The sequence below is a fragment of the Mchenga conophoros genome, linkage group LG7 (assembly GCF_057382185.1).
Source record: "Mchenga conophoros isolate Kocher_MC1m ecotype Shallow Benthic linkage group LG7, M_conophoros_male_GT1.1, whole genome shotgun sequence".
NCBI lineage: Eukaryota > Metazoa > Chordata > Actinopteri > Cichliformes > Cichlidae > Mchenga > Mchenga conophoros.
Window position 1 is genome coordinate 31,971,095 of NC_140532.1, and position 19,759 is coordinate 31,990,853.

General features: G+C 40.1%; 1 protein-coding gene and 1 pseudogene across 1 annotated transcript; one reads left to right on the plus strand and one right to left on the minus strand.

Moving 5' to 3' along the window:
* Positions 1–1,259: 1,259 nt before the first annotated feature.
* Positions 1,260–6,872, minus strand: LOC146570457 (uncharacterized; annotated as a pseudogene).
* An 8,266-nt stretch (positions 6,873–15,138) lies between these two features.
* Positions 15,139–17,299, plus strand: LOC146570458 (GTPase IMAP family member 9-like). The gene is made up of 3 exons (XM_085281182.1): positions 15,139–15,172; positions 15,799–15,894; positions 16,629–17,299. Exons 2-3 carry the CDS (start codon positions 15,858–15,860, stop codon positions 17,297–17,299), a joined length of 708 nt encoding a protein of 235 aa, XP_085137308.1. The 5' UTR covers positions 15,139–15,172; positions 15,799–15,857.
* The last annotated feature ends 2,460 nt before the right edge of the window (positions 17,300–19,759 follow it).

Below are 19,759 nucleotides of genomic sequence, written 5' to 3' on the forward strand. Positions count from 1 at the left end.
TTTCGTGTAGCACGGTGGCATGGTGGTTAGCACTGTTGCCGCACAGCAAGAAGGTCCTGAGTTCAATTCCACCATCAGGCCGGGGTCTTTCTGTGTGGAGTTTGCATGTTCTCCCCGTGTTTGCGTGGGTTCCCTCCGGGTACTCCGGCTTCCTCCCACAGTCCAAAGACATGCACCTTGTGGGGATAGGTTAATTGGATAATACAAATTGTCACTAGGTGTGAATGCGAGTGTGAATGGTTGTCTGTCCCTGTGTGTTGGCCCTGCGACAGACTGGCGACCTGTCCAGGGTGTACCCCGCCTTTTGCCCTATGACAGCTGGGATAGGCTCCAGCGCCCCCCGCGACCCTGAAAAGGATAAGCGGAAGCGAATGGATGGATATTGTAATGTGCCGTGTGGAAGACAGTTTACCTTATAATGTACACTGAAATAACCTGCTGGGAATACTTTGTCTAGAAAAAGACTTTGATACTATAATACTGTAAAACCAGATGCGATCATGGAAACACGTCGCTCTCCAGTGAATTTACACTCAGTTTACACTTTGTAGCGATGCTATCACGAATGAGTTTATTTGCCAAATAGGTCACAGTATAACCAATAAGTACAGTAACTTTGGAGAAGATGTCTTATTCACAGCAAAAGTTATGGAGGGATACAGATTTTATCAGGCTGTGTGGCATCGGCTGCCAAAATGTGTGCCCCCCCCATCTGTAATCCATATTGCCTTTGCCATCACAAAGGGTATATTTGCCAAATAGGTCACAGTATAACCAATAAGTACAGTAACTTTGGAGAAGATGTCTCATTCACAGCAAAAGTTATGGAGGGATACAGATTTTATCAGGCTGTGTGGCATCGGCTGCCAAAATGTGTGCCCCCCCCCCATCTGTAATCCATATTGCCTTTGCCATCACAAAGGGTATATTTGCCAAATAAGTCACAGTATAACCAATAAGTACAGTAACTTTGGAGACCATGTCTCATTCACAGCAAAAGTTATGGAGGGATGCAGATTTTATCAGGCTGTGTGGCATCGGCTGCCAAAATGTGTGCCCCCCCCATCAATAATGCACCTTGGCGTTGCTATCACGAAAGAGTTTATTTGCAAAATAAATAACAGTATAACTAATAACTACAGTAACTTTGGAGACCATTTGGTTTTTTAGACTTTTTAATTTAACATCTACATCTATATATGTAGATATGTGTTCTCGACAATGTGTGCCATAAGAACACTAGCTGTGGACCTTTAGTGTCAACTATGTACAAGCAAGACAAATAAACACATCTTCTGGTGGTGGGCTTTTCACGCAGAGCTGGTGGAACCACCGCAAACACATCTCACACTGAATCTGTAAAAAAATAAATAATTACAAATCCCAATGTTAAAATTTCATTTATGGGAATTGATCATAACATTTAGCAGTCTTTCTTGATGTCATTACCCATTTGTTGTCAGTTTCATGCTCTTTTTCCCCGCAGAAATGACAGATGTTTGTCAAGTCATCTGTTTTAAAAAGTGAAAAAATAGCACATAGAGTATACTACCTACTGCACTTATTACTTCATTCAAACAACTATATGGTTTGTTTCTACAGCCATCATGATGAAAATATTCATGATGTGAGAACATTGAATGGTGGAAAATGAGTTACCTGTCTCTAGGAGAAGAGTGGTGGCAATTTGCAGCCTGTGTGTGTTTATGGCCTTTTTTGTAGACAGAAAGTCTATTGACTCTTTTCGCAAGATCTTTTCAGCAAACTGAAAAAGAGATTCGAAGATGACTAAATAGGCTAATATTGTAAATGTTATTTTATAGTAATTTGTTTCCTGTGAATCAAGTTCTTTCTTTTATTGTGTAATTATCTTATATTCCTTTTCCTGTCATTAACATTTATTACAACACAACATTTCCAATATTCTCGTATATATGTATGTATTACGGTTAAGACTCGTACTTTCAATGCAAAGACTCCACATGAGGTAGCGTCCACTTGTTTTGGGTGTTTGACTGTGTCACAAGTCCATCTTGAGACGTTGCATCCTTTTTTTCGCATGAATGAAAGACAAGTACAATAAAAACAAATAACATGTTTTAAAATTTTGGTGACACAAGAAGGTGAACAGTATGGAGAGCTTAAGTGTCTGTTGAACATCAAGTTAAGAACTGACCACACTGTTTTGTTAAAATCATTACTTTTTAAAAGTCTACAACGCATTTCCGTGGACAATTACTTCTGCTTTTTTTCCCGTTTCCGCCCATGATATAGAAATCAATCACTTACACAGTACACTTTGAAGAGATGTGGAGGAGGAGCAAAGATGAAATTCACACATGTATAACCTATGTGAAATTATTTAAGACATTTGTCTGATGTTTTAGTGCTAAACCTCCGCAACACTTTATGCAACTACTAAACATTATTCTCCCCATGCTATATTTTCTAATGTAAAAACATCATCTCATACAGACATCATGTCCTCAAATAAACATTGAAACATGGGGAGACTTCTCTTTAAAGGCAAAATTAACCCATAACACCACAATATCAGAAGGCCAACACAAAAATTCAAACCTGTTGCTGCTATTTTTTTAATTTTGAGTGCCAATTTTTTTTTAAATTTTTTTTGATTGACATCATACTTATAATTGTCATAATAAACACATAAATAACAACAGCAACAAAGCGTTTAATAAAGGGTCAAAATAAATTTCAACATTTATCCTTACCTTGTTGATTCCAAACAATTTTGGATACCTTGTTTAGTTTCTCCGAGTGGATCAAGATACAGTGACTTCTTTTCTTGTTAGTAAATGACCTACAGTAAAATTATGTGGAGAATTACATGTAATAATTCAAGAGTTAAGATTATCTGCATGCCATGCATTTGTCTTATAAAACTGATTTGATGAATATTGTAAATGCAATTATTTTTTTACCACTAATGTCCAGTGATGATGTTCATTTACAATTCCCAGAATGACTTCATGCTCCATGGGTTTGATCTTAAATTGAAACAAAACAATAAAAATATTCACTTCAGAAAGAAATGCAATAACATGTTGTTTAGAGTCCTTTTTTATTAAAGCAATTTATGATATATTATATATCATCCACTTATAAAGTACTGTGCGACAGCCATGACCCCTCATTTCTTTAACCTGTGCAAGAAGCTGGACTATCTTATATTTTTTATAAGTGGTTTTGCACATTACTTCCTCCAAGACTAATAAAGGTCTTTCTAAGGATTTTTTTTGGACATGGAGTTCATTTTCAATCATTTTCAATGCGATCCTTTTACCATCTGCAGAATAATGTTTAATGCTTTCTTAAGCCTCTTTAACAGTGACGTAAGAATCACTTGATAATAAAAAGGTACCTATTAAAGAGATGAAGCAGTGTTGATGATTTCAAAAGAGATATTAGCCCAAATGTTTGAAAATCTCAAATCAAGCATTGATTGGAGTGTGTACAAAAAGAGGAGGAAACCAGACAAGCAGAGAACAAAAGAGAACTGTCAAGTCTAATAAACTATCCACATCTACTAACCCCAGTCTCAATTTATTCTTTCTGCATAAGCTGTTATCCAATCTAAATCTGGATGTGGATATGATCAGAGGTACTTAAACAATACACACAAGATTCTTTCTAGAGATACCTACCTTGAGTCTTGGAGCCTTTCTCTTCCAAATGGCAGTCATTGAAAATGAATCAATGAATGCTGCTTTTGCTGAATTATGACGATTGCATTGTCTCACCATGATCTCAAGATATGCATTAATAGACTGCGAATACAAAATGTAAACATTTGTTAACTGTTGTCAATGAATAAAACACTGATAGTTGCATTGTTGTCAGTAAAGATCACTGTACCTCACTTTCCAACTCCATGTCTGGACCAATTTGTTGGATATCCCAGTAGAATAATTTGTAAGCACCAATTCTGGAGAGTAGAATGTGAGGACTCTTTCCAGCCCAGGCATCCATTATATCTACAAAAAGTAATGAGAAAAAGAAATAAGTCAGCAGGACTAAATGTAAATCAAATTTTCAAATGCATAATTTCTTATGTAGTTGTCTGACAAAAGACGTGTTTCAGGGTAAATACTTTTAAGACGCTGATAAAATGGACACATGGTTTAACATTGTATTTTGTAAAAAAAAAGGAGAACTTAAATTTGCTTTTATTTGGGGGTAAAGTTACACTTACAATGTTCTACAAAGAAATTTAAATAAATTCATATTAATAAAAGAAAATAAATTTAAATACATAACAATAGAAATGCTCTTGCCCCCTATCATATCTTTTTTCCAGCAGAAACACCTATTACAACAATTTTTTAAAATTATGTTTAGTTGCAGCTACATGACTATATTTTAAAATACTCAGGCTCAAGGCTTGCACCTGTGGCCTTTACTATTACATAATCTTTTCTGGAAAAATGTTATTTTTCTCCTCCAAAACTAGTTTTATTATCTGTAAAATAGAGTGTCAATTTTTGGGCTGTTAAAAGCAGCGTCTTAAAGAGTATTTGATCTTTCGAACTGTTGCTGGCAGGCAGTCATCATCACAACATTAATATACTTCTTGTAGTGGGCATTCTATGTCACTAGCAGCATATATGACAGCAATTTTGGAAAAGAAGAAAATGAAGAACATACACTACTAGTCAAAATTTGGGACACACCTTCCCATTCAGTGTTTTTCTGTGTGTTCATGCTTTTCATGCAGTGACAATCATCTTAGGTGACTACCCCATGAAGCTCACTGACAGAAGGCCTAGAGTGTGCAAAGCAGTGATCAAAGCAAAGGGTGGCTAATTTGAAGAATCTAATATATAAAATATATTTTTGGTTCTTTCATACTTTTTGGTTTACTACATCATTTGTGTTAGGGTTAGTGCTCCATATGTGTCCATTCATAGTTTTGATGCCTCGAGTTCTAATCAACAATGAATCTACAAAATAGACAAGGAAATTAAGAAGCAACATTAAAATGAAGGTGTGTCCAAACTTTTCACTCTTAGTGTACATCAGATGTACAATATCAATCATGAACATTCTGGGTTACACAACAACAAAAGAAAGATTCACAGTTTTGAAGGACTCACTTTTTCATTTGTGTAATTTTACACATGTGGCTTACATCCTTTTTCAAGTTTTCTATAATGTTTTGCCCCATGAATGTTTTTTTAAAGCATTAACATATTGTTAAATTTAAATATTCTGTTAGGAAATATACCTAACAAAATCTTTTTAAAGGTGTAAAATTTCCTATGCCATGATCTACAGAGTACTGAAACAAACACTGTCATAGGAACAAAAGTCCTTTTTAAAAAAATAAAAAATATATTATATTTATTTACATTTCTCTGCAACTGTTGGTTCTATGGTTTGTGCTGTAGATTGCTGGGCTGTAATCTGTGGAGCTGAGGCTTGTGTGGTTGTAGCATTTGGAGCTGTGGTCTGTGAGGCTGGGTCTGCTGTTGTGGTTTGTGAGGCTGGGTCTGCAGTTGTGGTCGGGTCTGCTGTTGTGGTTTGTGAGGCTGGGTCTGCTGCTGTTGTGGTCTGTGAGGCTGGGTCTGCTGTTGTGGTCGGGTCTGCCGTTGTGGTCTGTGAGGCCTGGTCTGCTGTTGTGGTTTGTGAGGCTGGGTCTGCTGTTGTGGTTTGTGAGGCTGGGTCTGCTGCCGTTGTGGTCTGTGAGGCCTGGTCTGCTGTTATGGTCTTTGAGGCTGGGTCGGCTGCTGTTTTGGATTCGGTTTGTAGAGCTGTAGCGTGTTCTGGTGCTGTAGCACTTGTGGCTGGTTCTGGTGGTTCGTTGTCTTTCTGTGCTGTTGCTCCTGACTCTGGTTCTGATACCGTTATTGGTATACCTTGTGGAACTGGAAATGGATGTTTAGTTTGAACTGGTAGTGATGTAAGTGATGCCATTGGTGCTGTAGCCTGTGTAGCTCTAGGAGGAGGTGCTGGTGCTACCGCCACTGGTGCTGCTGTAGCCTGTGAAGCTAGAGCAGATGCTGGTGCTGCTGGACCTGGTTGTGCTGTTAGTAATGTGGCTGCTGTTTTCTTTAAACCCCGGTGTGGCACTCTTGGCATGCTGTCTTTGCTTAACTTTAGTTGGTCAATATTTACTTTTGGAATGATTGTCCCATTGGAATCCTGAAGATCTGCACTTTTACCTTGGATTGCTGTAATAATGTAAGGGCCTAAAAAGTTTGCTTCAAGTTTCCCCCATTTCCTCTGCTGGCTTCTTATGTTAGCTCTTAAAACTTTGTCACCAACTTTGAAGACGACATCTCTCTTCATCATTTTTATTTTGCCCTTTGTTTTTTCCTGAGCTTTGACCACGTTGTCCTTCACCAGTTCCAACAGTTTTTGATGCTTTTGAATGTCTTCCGACACCTCCTCCTGCCCCACAATGTCTTCTACAGTCTCATCAACCTTTGAATCAAAAGACATGTCTATTATTACTATAATTTGTGTAAGATACACAGATAATACATAAAAGAACTGAGAAATACAGTGAAAATTTACATTAAGTGTCTTTGGTAAGGTTTTAAGACACAATGTATTTCTGGCAAAGCTTCAGTGTATCCTGGGATTGATTGGACGTGAAGAAAACTGTTATTGAGGGGTGGAACAATCCATAGAAATATTCAGTGTTGTTGTCCTTTTATGGCGGTGACATAGCATCCATTGAAACTGATCTGCCTGCGCCTCAAAAACTAAAAAAGTTTCGTTGTGTGGGATTTCCGTGTAGTTTGTCACAGACAAAAAGACATACCATGAACTCTTCTGGGATTTCGGAAGGATAGCGAGCCTCTCTGCCGAACATTAGGTAGTAAGGCGAGTATTTGGTGGTCACTTGTTTTTTAGTTCTGAGTCCAAACATTACAGCATCCAGGTACTCATCCCACATTTGTGGTTGGTTGCCAACAACTTTACACAGGGCTCTGACAATGAAAGCACATAGAAGACATTCATATGAAAGATCATTTACATTTTTTAATAGTTTAATGTCATGCATTAATGTTTTGTTTGAAGGGAACCCCCATAAATGTATAACATGTACTCCAAGAATTTACCTCTGGATGGTGCCATTCATTTTCTCCACCAGCCCATTCGTTTGAGGGTGATAGGGGGAGCAGAGGCTTCTTTTAATTTTTAACAGTCCACAAACCCTTTTGTTGAGCTGCAAAAGAAAGTTATATACACTGGCTATAAGCACATTACAATAAGAATTTAAATAAACAGCTGTCATACTAATATCTCAACAATAGATTTATAAAGACCAGAAAATTAACCATTTTCAAAAAATTATTCAAATATGAGTTCACATATTTTTGCCAAAGACTAAAGTACTTACAGAATTGACAAATTCTTTGCCTTGGTCAGTAAGAATCCTTTTCAGGGCTTCGAACTGGTGGACGAATTTTATGAGACAGTTTGTCACTTCCCCGGCTGATTTTGACTTTAAAGGGTATGCTTGTGGCCATTTTGTAAAATAATCAATAAAAACACATATGTATTGATGTCCATTGTTGGTTTCAGTAAGTATTCCAATGAGGTCCATCCCAACCAGTTCAAATGGCTGAGAGACCTTAAAAAGAAAATCATAGTTAAGTTAATAATACTGAAATTACACAGAATGCTAGTCTACTGTTATAATTTTTTTAAGTATATAATCAGTAGGTTTCTAAGCAATGAAAACATTGTGTGATTAAATGTGATTATTTGCTATGGTCGATGACTAACCTTTATCGGAATGTATTCTGCTGGTTTTTTAATTGTTGGAGCACTTGCCTGGCAAAGTGCGCACTGTGAAACCTAATCAAAAATAAAAGCAATTCAATAACAAACCCAATAGTTGATGATCAAGGTTTACATAACTTATTTTGAGAGATACAGAAACATTGCTGTGTTCCTCTTAAAATAATTTAGCTGTAGTCGAATTACATAGAGTTTGTTTTGGAGTACCCACCCAATTATTGATGTCGACTGACATCCCTGGCCAGTAGAACCGCTTTGAAATGGCTTCTCTTGTTTTTGTTTACCCGCAATGGGCCCCAGTAGGACTGGCATGAAAATCTGAAAAAATTGTGTTTGCCTCATCAGCCCCACAGACTACCGTTGTCTTTATGGTTTTGTCTGTGCCTTTGTAGCGCCAGTAAAACAGCTGCTCCCCTAAACATAAACAAGAAAATAGAAAAGTTTATTATAGCTGTTTAAACCACGACAGGTCTATATGTGGTAAAAGTCATGACAATACATGTAATGGGCTAAGTTTCCATTCAGCTTAAACACTCCCAAGAAAATCTCCAGGACTCAGACGATTGGATTCCAGAAGTTTTTACTGGGCACTTTTGTGAAACTGTAAACACAATACAATGAAATATACTGTAAACACAATACAATGAAATATATGAAATGTATTATAGATGCAATAAGCTCAAAGCATCTGGCTAATTATCACAGCTTGACAGCCTAGCCGCATAGCTTATATGAGACACAATAAAGCTAACCGAATAACAGACAACGGTTCAAAACGCTTCACCGCTTAATTGTACAAAATGAATTATACTCACAGACTATGCCTTAGCGAAGAGAAAAGGATTAATCCTGTAACGGCGGAGCTGGCGGTTGAATGAGCCCACACGCTAATATCCCGAGTCACACAGTAGATTCACTTCCTGACTCTCAGCGTAAACTGCTCTCGTGTTGTCATGGTTACGAAAATACACACACCGCTCTAAGCTACGATAGCGAGATAAAGAGAACACAAAGAACACATTTCTGGGGGCATAACACGCCCCGCTTGGGGTCTTTAAGAGCCCACATCAATTGGCAGAGTCAGACTTTGGAGAAAGAAGCAGAACTACTTCTGTAATGGGACGAGAGAATCCTCTTCTATTTCCATCTTTAACGACCTCCACTTCGACTCTCCGGACCAGACCGTCCTTCCCTGGAAAGGCTTTCGTGATGATGCCCATGGGCCACTCATTTCTCTCTGCCCGATCATCCTTTAAAGTGTATATATGGGTCCACACCAGAGAGTGTTTAACTCTTTTTGGAGAGTTGGTACGTTAACTCTGATTTAGTGTTAAACACCAAATCTGTCTGGAGTTGATAATTTAACACTTGGTGTTAAGAGTTTATATATTAACTCTCAAAGAGTATTTTAGTTTAACTACGTAAGAGTTATCTTCTAATTCATTCTAAAAAGCAGGAATTTTACTGTTCTGAACTTCTAGAAATTTATGTTGGAAATAAACATTTACTAAAAAGATGCAATGGTTTTTGAAAAACATTTATTCTGAACTGTGCACCACAATTTCAAAACATTTTCTGAAAGATGTAACAGTATACATGTTCTCACTTTCATTAGAATTTTGTTTATCAAAAGGTCTGACATGGAATATAAGATGGCGCCGGTGAGGTCGGCTGCCGTCACGACTGCTCCGACCACTTTTTCTTTGTCTTTGCTTTTTAAGTTAGTTTTCAGCGTTTCTAAATCGGCAAAATCATCACCATTGGGTACATTAGGTATGACAGTGACACTCTTGTTTCTATTGGTATACAATGTACAATTCGAAGTTTTTAACTCCGGATCCGAGCTGGCCGAGTGAGATCTCGAGGGAGAACAAAGGGAAGCGGCGGCGGCCTAGAGGGAAGCGAGCCGGCGTCAGGAACAGGCTGAGAGCTCGTGCACACCGCACACCTCTGCCTAGCATCCTGCTCGCCAACGTCCAGTCACTGGAGAACAAGCTTGACGACCTCAGGGCCAGGATAAAGTTCCAGAGAGACATTCGGGACTGCAATCTCCTCTGCTTCACCGAGACATGGCTGAACCCAGCGGTGCCGGACCACGCCATCCAGCCGGCCGAGTTCTTCTCGGTTCACCGCATGGACAGGACACGGGACTCGGGGAAGTCAAGGGGAGGCGGCGTGTGTTTAATGGTGAACAACAACTGGTGCAACAGTGCGAACGTTGTTCCTCTCACACGCTCCTGCACACCAAATCTGGAACTACTGTCCATCATGTGTCGTCCTTTTTATCTACCTCGGGAATTTACATCGGTCATTGTAAGTGCCGTTTATATTCCACCACAAGCGGACACGGTCACCGCCTTATGTGAGCTGCATGAGGCACTCACACAGCACCAGACACAACACCGGGACGCTGCGCTTATTGTGACGGGGGACTTTAATAGCGCCAACCTCAAACGCGCAGCGCCGAACTTTTATCAACACATCACCTGCCCCACCAGGGGTGAAAGGACACTGGACCACTGCTACACTACGGTCAAGGATGGCTACAAGGCACAATCCCGCCCCCCGTTTGGCAAATCTGATCACGCCGCCATCTTCCTCATGCCAAAATACAAACAAAGGCTGAAACAGGAAGTTCCGGTTCAGAGGAAGGTCGCGCGCTGGACGGATCAATCGGTGGCCGCGTTACAGGACGCACTCGATGACGCAGACTGGGGCATGTTCAGAAACAGCTCCGACGATGACGTCAACGTGTTTACGGAAGCGGTTGTGGGATTCATCGGGAAACTAGCGGATGATACTGTGGAGACAAAGACTATCACAACGTTTCCCAACCAGAAGCCGTGGGTGGATAAAACCATCCGCGACGCTCTGAGATCCCGCACCGCTGCCTACAACACGGGACTCATGACGGGGGACATGGACCCGTACAAAGCCGCGTCATATAACGTGCGGAGGGCGGTGAAAGAGGCGAAGCAGCGCTACGGGAGGAAACTAGAGTCACAACTCCAACAGAGTGACTCTAGGAGCCTAAGGACAATAACGGACTATAAAGCACCAACAACCGGTATGACGAACGCGGCCGTGACTCTGGCAGACGAGCTGAACACTTTCTATGCTCGCTTCGAGGCTGCAGCTAAGGTCTCCAACAATGCTAGTGTTAGCGGCGCTAACGGCTGCAGACAGGAAGATACTGCCAGCACCGGAAACGTGCTCGTCATCTCCGAGCATGAAGTAAGGAGAGCCTTCAAGAGAGTGAACACCAGGAAAGCAGCAGGACCAGACGGCATCCCAGGTCGTATCCTCAGAGACTGCGCATACCAGCTAGCTCCTGTGTTCACTGAGATATTCAACATCTCTTTATCTCAGTCGGTGATCCCCACATGCTTCAAAGAGTCCATCATTGTTCCTGTCCCGAAGAAACCCCACCCTGCTTCTCTCAATGACTATCGCCCTGTAGCCCTCACCTCAGTAGTGATGAAGTGCTTTGAACGCCTGGTCAGAGACTTCATCATTTCTTCACTACCAGACACACTGGACCCACTACAGTTCGCTTACCGTCCAAATCGTTCCACAGACGATGCCATCTCTCATCTCCTCCACACATCACTCACTCACTTGGACACTAGAAGGGGGAATTATGTTAAAATGCTCTTCATAGACTACAGCTCTGCATTTAACACCATAATTCCCTCCACACTCACCACCAAGCTGGAGCATCTGGGACTCAGCTCATCTATGTGTCAGTGGATCTCCAACTTCCTAACTGGCAGACCACAGGCAGTAAGGATGGGCGGACATGTCTCAGCCTCCACCACTCTCAGCACTGGAGCCCCCCAGGGGTGTGTTCTGAGCCCCCTGCTGTACTCTTTGTACACATATGACTGTGTGGCCACTACCAGCTCCACCACCATCATCAAGTTTGCTGACGACACCGTCGTGGTGGGCCTGATCTCTGATAACAACGAGACGGCCTACCTGAAGGAGATTAGGAATCTGGAGAACTGGTGCCAGAGGAACAACCTCCTTCTAAACGTCAGTAAGACAAAGGAGCTGATAGTGGACTTCAGCACTAAGCAGGAGAGGAACTACCAGACCCCCGTCATCAACGAGTGCCCAGTGGAGAGAGTGGACAGCTTCAAATACCTCGGAGTTCACATCACGCAGGACCTGTCATGGTCCTGTCACATCAACACTGTGGTGAAAAAGGCCCGACAGCGTCTCTACCACCTCAGACGCTTGAGAGACTTCCAACTGCCCTCCAAGGTGCTCAGGAACTTTTACTCGTGCACCATAGAGAGCATCCTGGCGGGAAACATCTTAACCTGGTTCGGGAACAGCACCATGCAGGACAGACGAGCTCTAGAGAGGGTTGTGCGGTCAGCTGAGCGCACCATCCGCTCCGAGCTCCCTGACCTGCACTCAATCTACAGCAGGCGGTGCTGGACCAAGGCCAGGAAGATCGTGAAGGACCTCAGCCATCCCAACAACAGACTGTTCTCTCTGCTGAGGTCAGGAAAGCGATTCCGCTCCCTGAAGACCAACACAGAGAGACTGAGGAGGAGCTTCTTCCCGCAGGCGATACGGTCTCTCAATCACACCACCACACAGTACTGACCCACACATACAGTTCTTACACACACACTGGACTTTCTGGACTTTGGTTTTGCAAAACACTGGTCACTATATTCTTCATTTCCGGTTAATACTTGTACAGTTGCTGTTATTGTGTATATATTTATTTATATTTAGATTTCTTCATACATTCTTATATAGTTCTATATTGTGTATTTTGTTGTACAGTTATTTTATTTTCAACTTTAATTTATATATTTTATCTTATTCTTCCCAGTTAAATTTACCCTTCATTCTAATTTGTGTTGTACAGTTATTTCATTTTTAACCTTAATTTATATTTTATTCCTTCCTAGTTAAATTTACCCTTTTTAATTTTTCATATTTATTTCCTATCTTATTCATAGCCTTTTCCTTTTTTGTTTTCTTTAGGTCACGAGCAGTTGTCCAAGCATTTCACTACATATCGTACTGTGTATGACTGTGTACGTGACAAATAAAAATTTGAATTTGAATTTGAATTACATAGGTGAGCTGGTAAATGCAAATAACATCACTTATTTCTTCAATACAATATGCATGTCCTTCATTCATCACTTTGTGGAACTTCAACGCACTTCTGCTCTCCCCCATATTCCATCTTCACAAGCATATCCTATGTGGAGATTGAATAAAAATTAGTTGACACTAATTAATGGCACAAATAATCCAGTAAACAATTGCTGCACAGTAAAAAAAAAAAAAAAAAAAAAAAAAAGGAATCCTCTTTGAGCCATTATTTGTGTAAAGTATTTTCCCAAAAGACAAAGACACAGGCAACAGGTAATACTGAACTAAATGTTTTAGGTGTATTTGACCAAAGGTTTGACTGAAAATTCACATGCAAGCTTTTTTTCAAGGCTGTCGTATTTGCCCGCAAACAATACCTTTCAGCTAGCTAAAACAGAATATTATGCTATCACCGAGCAACATGGCTAATGCCTTTCACACAGCTTTGTCTCGACTCCAAAGAGCCACAGAAGTAAAAGATAATAATAATAATTGAAACAATCTTTGAAAAAATGACTTACCAAGCATGGCAAACAACTCAAATCAGTGTTGCCAGCTCCTCAGTAAGGAAAATCGCTATTGGCTGTCCTAAAAGTCGCTAGAAGTCGCTAAATGACGTCATCACCTAATTTGCATAATTGGTCATGCTAATCTAATTGTAACCTACGCTGTTGGAGAGAGAAATAGCATCGTGGAAGAGACATAGACTGAGTAAAAAACGTCTTAAATGAATTTAGAATTTATTTAGAACTACAAATCAGAATCAGAATACTTTATTCATCCCGAGGGAAATTCAATTTCTTTTAGCAATTATTGTGTTTTAATGTCACAATTCCAACCTTGCTCCTTTATCCGGGCCTGGACTGGCAAAAGTGACCCAAGATTGGCACTCTGGTGGAGTTACTGTGTGTGTGTTTATAAGTAGTTTTAAACCTTGTGAACTCACTGAATATAGCGACAAAGTCGTTAAGTTGGCAACACTGACTCAAATATGTAGAGCAAAATGTTCTGAAACGGCTTCACGTCGGCTTCGATTGGAGCCTATGGTGCTGGGGGCGGAGTCTGTGAATTTACTCTGTTGGTGTCATAGCCCCTCTAGGAGTTCAGAGTTAAGAGGTCAAGAGTTAATGTTTCCATTGTAACACCTCCAGATTTGAAATAGAAACACTCATTTTTAACACTTGATTTTAACTACTATCATTTTACACCTCAGAGTTACATTAAAAGAATGTGACTCTGCTTAGAGTAAAATTAATTCTACTTTTGCAAGAAGACTATTAACACCAAAACAGTTAACACTTTTGAATTTGCTGTGTACTTTTGAAACGGTGCCGGTGCTTAAACGGTGCTTAAAGAACGGAGAACACAAAATTGGTCCAAAAACCTCTCATGTTCAGCTGTTTTTTTTGTAAAAAGATAACAATGTTAGACTATAGGGGATTTTTGGTATCACTCTTAGCTGGAAGCAGTGCTTAATCAATGGAAAAAATACAAGATTTGTCCAAAAGCCTCTCATGTTTAGCTGTTTTCCACTTTTTCTTTGGTAATTTTAGCCTTTTTGGCCAGGGTGAAGGGAGTATCTGCCATCAAACAAGAAGACAGCCGCATGTAGCTATGATGATGTTTGCTAGTTCACCTCACATGCATTAATTTAATAACGTGGTTAGCCTACTCAACGTAAATTATACACGAACAACATTAAGCTACTCACGCAGAGAAGAACGGCTGCTGCTGCCATCATCATCTGTCATCATTTCTGCTACACTGGCAGGGCTAGGGGCCAGGACTCTACTCTTTGGGTTTTTGGGGAATGTTGCTAACTCCGGGTCCAATAACAGGCAACCCACCCGCAGTAGATGTGCACGGTGTGAGGTCTCACAACAAGTTATCAAATACGGCGCATTTCTCAGCTTTTAACAAAATGCTATGTGTCGCCAGGTGTTTCATCAGATTCGAGGAGTTACCTCCTTTGCACAGTATCACCTTAAAGCACTTGTTGCAGGCTGCTGAGTTTGCATCTTGTGCTGTGAAGTACAGCCAGACTTTTGACCGCTTCCCCTTGGGCATTTTTAATCTGTAGCTCTGCTCTAAAAGAACGTACGTACCTGGACCCACCTACTATCCTCGGAAAGGTAAAATGCAAAAGGTAAAAAAAATTTCCATACTCTAATTTTGAGATAAGCTGGTATTTATATTTTTGTGTACAGTCATAGTGATTACTGTTATCTTTTCAGAAATGACTTCCATTCTTACAATGACCTTCAGAGAACAGGTAAGTATATATTAGAATGCAGATTCTTCTGTTATTTATTTATTTATTTATTTATTTATTTATTTATTTATTTATTTATTTATTTATTCATTTATTAAATATTAGAATAATCTTAGAAAATGCTAAATGATTACCGCTATAATTACGCCATTATAGTTGATTTTTTTTTTAATTATTATTAATTTCAGGTAAAATTTCTGGTTTTTGGCTGGCCAAACCTTTTCAGGCAAAGCTACACTGTAGACATCAAGTGTTTAGTCTCCTCCATCAGCTATTTTCATTTTCTCTATTTGATCTACAATGATATCCTGTGTATCAGGGAGAGAATTGACGATCAGGGCTCTTTGTGTGTTAAAAGCCTTGCAGGTATACTAATTCTATGTTGTATCCACAGTGTCAGTAGCTAGCTATCCAAATCATACTCCTTAAATATTATCATATCATATCAGTTTTTTCTCTCTTCACTCTTCTGCCTGGCTCAGTCTGCCCTCTTCAGCTTCATCCCTATCTGGTCAACTGAGTTTTACATTTGATCAGTTATCATCCACTGCTTCGTTTTCCCTTTTTTCCTACTAATCTTGACAGAAGGTCATCACAACATCAAGAACAGTTTCTTGTTCATTCAGACGCAGGTTCATCCAAACGTGCTCCCCTCCTGTCATCACAATGGACCGGCTCTACGTTGATGAACAGCTCTACCATGACCCCAGCACCACTCCCTGGTTGTATTAATGCCACTCCATATAAGAATCCCTCTGTTAACTTTCTCCCCAACTTTGCTGTCTTTCTTATGTTCCTTTTCCATTCCCTGGTCTTGTCTACTGTTACTGTAATAACTCCAAATAAAAAATCCTAATAAAATATGACTATCTAGTGGACCATTATAGCAAAAGCCATGGTTCACTTCTCAAAGTAAATCCATTCTGATTGCTGCACTGCCAGACAGGTCAGGTAAAAATTTTAATTTATTCATTTATATATTTATTTATATATTTATTTTTTGTATGTTTTTCGTAGAACCAGGTGTTTTCATAGTAATCTTAACAGGTTTCAGAAGAGAAGTAATTATGAAAATAGATTATCTATTACATACCCCATATCCCAGACTCTCCAAACATCTCAGTGTAAATATTATGAAAGGTTATAAAAATACATACAGACTATCCATGCGGTTGAAAAATCCCTGAACATGTCTAAATGAACAGCATTCATTGCACATGTTTCCTCAGGTGTCTATTCGCTATGCTCCTTCAACTCACAAAGAATCTTTTTTGCACCTGAGCATAATATTAGTATACCTTAGAAGTTATGACACAATAAATGCATCCAGTTAAAAAAACAAAGGTAAAACAATGATTAGATGTCTTACCTTCAAAGTGTACATAATGCCTGATGCCACATAGAGGAACAGTTGGGAACTGAGAAATTAACTCAATTCCTGTTTTACATCTTCCAGGTGGCAGTGCCCACAGTTCGTTAGATGCTGTGTTTAACATAGTTCTGCTGGGAAAAGGTGGGACTGGAAAGAGCGCTTCAGCAAACACAATCCTGGCTGCAGAGAACTCCCTGCAGCCAATGCTTCCATCCCTGACAATTGGGAATAGCCAGCAGGATTCAACCCCATTTAAATCCTATCCAAGCTCAACACCAGTAACCACCAAGTGTGAGACCAGAATGATGAAGGTTGGGAGTGGAAAACAGATTAGACTGGTTGACACCCCGGACTTCTGTCATGAAAACAAATCCATGCAAGAGGCACAGCTGAATGAGTGTAAGTTGTACTGTCAGCCAGGGCAGTGTGTGGTGTTACTTGTGATACAGCTCGGCAGGTTCACAGAGGGCGAAAGAGGAATATTAGAGAACCTGGAGAAACTTCTTGGCTGGAGAATCAGAGAAAAAACAATCGTCCTGTTTACACATGGGGAAAATATTAAATGTAACCTCAACGAGTTCATTGTTCCACAAAGTCACCTCAAGGAAATATTGGAAGCTTGTGGCAATCGTTACCATGTATTCAAGAACACCTCCAAAGACTCTAAACAGGTCAAGGAACTCATCAAGAAAGTTGAACAGTTGTTTCCAAATTTGACAGAAAAAGACCCATCTCCACAGTGTTGTTTGTGTTAGCTTTAACTTTGGTTGATGTGCACTGAATGTCCCAAAAAAAGTGATCAACTCCAAGCCCGTTCTCACTCATGACGCGTAATATACCAAAGATTTGTCACATCCCGAGGTGTTCCATGGAAAGGTGGCCTTCCGCGTTCCTATGCTACGCACCAAATTGTGGATGAAATTGAATAGAATAACGCTCCCACGGTAACACGCATTCCAGCCGTGTACTACAGCCCTGACCATAACCTTATCCCTAACGTTAACTACCACCTTAAGCGTGTTAGTGTTTTCCAAAGCGATTTACGTAAAATAAATGTACATGCGTAGATTCATTCAAAATAGTTCTCACGTTTCCTCATTTTTCCAAACTCATAATATAGGGACGTGTTGGGTGGCCGAAAGTGCAATATACTGATGATTTGCCACCTGGTGTAAAATGTTATGCTTTGGAAGTGAGAACGTGTTGATAACTCCATGTATCAGTTTGTGGAGAAGGTACAAGTGTAATACTTTGATGCAGTATGAATTTATTATTGTGTGTATTTATCTTGATAGCTGTTCTGTCATTGTAACTCCAATCTTCAAGTTTAGAAGATTACTTATTACTTATACTTAATTTGCCTTTAAATATATTTACATTTTTTTTGCAACTTAGGGAAATAAGTATGAATAATCAAATATGATGAAAAGATAATTAAAGACTTCAGTATCGTTTATAGATAGTCATTGTTCAGTATGTTCAGTATTGAAAGATCAAAACAGGTTGGAAGTAGGTGGGCAATATCTCCAGTTTTTCTTTTTTTTTTGTATATCAGAAAATTGGGGTATGTTTGGGAAAGCTAGTTTATAAGTTTTGGTATAGCATAACGTGCATAAGACAAAATGTTGATGAGTTAAATAGAACAATTTCTATACATCCAGTTTATTTGATATCTATTCAAAACAAAATGGAAAATAATGATAATAATAAACTCAACTTAATCCAGCAATTATGTTGTGTCAGTTATTTAAAGTCTTGTTCTAACTAGTATTAACTATAAATGTTTATTACAACATCTTTATTACTGGTAGTTCACATATCAGCTCATGCCCTTTGTTCTGTCCATCTCAGGTGTTACTCTTCCTTCTATTGGAGCAGGTATGCAGACATGTGGTCTCTGGCTCTCGGGGGTGGGTAATATTGCAGCCTCTCACTGATGGCACTTTATTTATGCTTTGATGGTTACCCCAGTGCTGTCAGCGTTAATCTTGCTAAAATGTCATTAACGCCATAACCGCATTAACGCGGCAAATCTCCGTTAGCGAGTTAGGCTCACCCTGTGCGAGCAGCTGCGCGGCGCTAACCGCGCTGACGAATTGACAAGCTCAGCAATCTGTTCTCTGTTCATGGAGTTAGTGTTGTCAGACACATGAAACCTGTTACCACATTTGTTAACTAATTTTCCAATCATGGTGATTGGTGCAAACAGTTTTTCCAGGGTGTTGTAACAGCTGTCTGGCGAGTAAGGAGCGGCTAGCAGGTCCAGCGGGCATGTGGTGTGGAGGTTAGCCGGATAACTCGAAGCCAGTCGGTTAAATCCAATAACAGACCTTTATTCGCTGTCAGCAACATTACACTTTATAAGCCAGGTCTCCTCGGCTGTACTCGTCCGAGCCTACATGCGCAGGGATTGGTATCGCCAGCGCCAGCTTGTCACAACAGTAAGGTGTTTTCTTGGAGAATGGAATATGAGCAGCATGGAATGGCTGCCGCTAACAACACACACCCACTAGGAGACCCCCATAGCTACTACAATAGTTGGGCAACCCCCCCTAGTGGTGCTATAACCCAAAAGGGTTGTTACAGTGTCCACACAATTTTGTTCTTCTTTGGTAAACCTACCAATCTGCAGGACCAGCAAGAAGACATGAGGGCCAGGAGTGGTAATCTGCATGGATTTTGCGATGTCTTTCTTTATACTGTCTGCAGTTTTAGATCTGTCTAGAAAGCCAGGTGTATAGACCACAGTGATCCTTCTTTCACAGTCTGGAACATTTCCAAACTCACAGGTCTTTGTTGCTGACTCCAAGCTAACACTAGACTTAAAATATGTTTTAGCCAGGATGGTGTTGCCAGTGGCACTCTTCCCAACACCAGGTTTCCCAATCATCAGAATCCTCATTGGAGGACCTGCAGAAAGAAAGAAAGACCCAGTGTTATAATTACTGTTTGAATGAACATATTTTCAACTGCAATAGAAATTTAAAAAAAGAGGCAGCTAATAAACACTGACTGTAGTATAAAGAAGAAGTCTATATAAATGAGCCAACTTTGCCATCAGGGATTGCAGCACTGTTAACCATTTTTGTTCTTTACTATTTGGCAAATGAACATAAACTCAGCTCTTCACTGTTTTAATGTGGTGCAGCTCCCTGCACTCCGCCTATTGGGTGGACCTCAGCCTATATCACCAGGAGTGCATCTGTTACATTTCA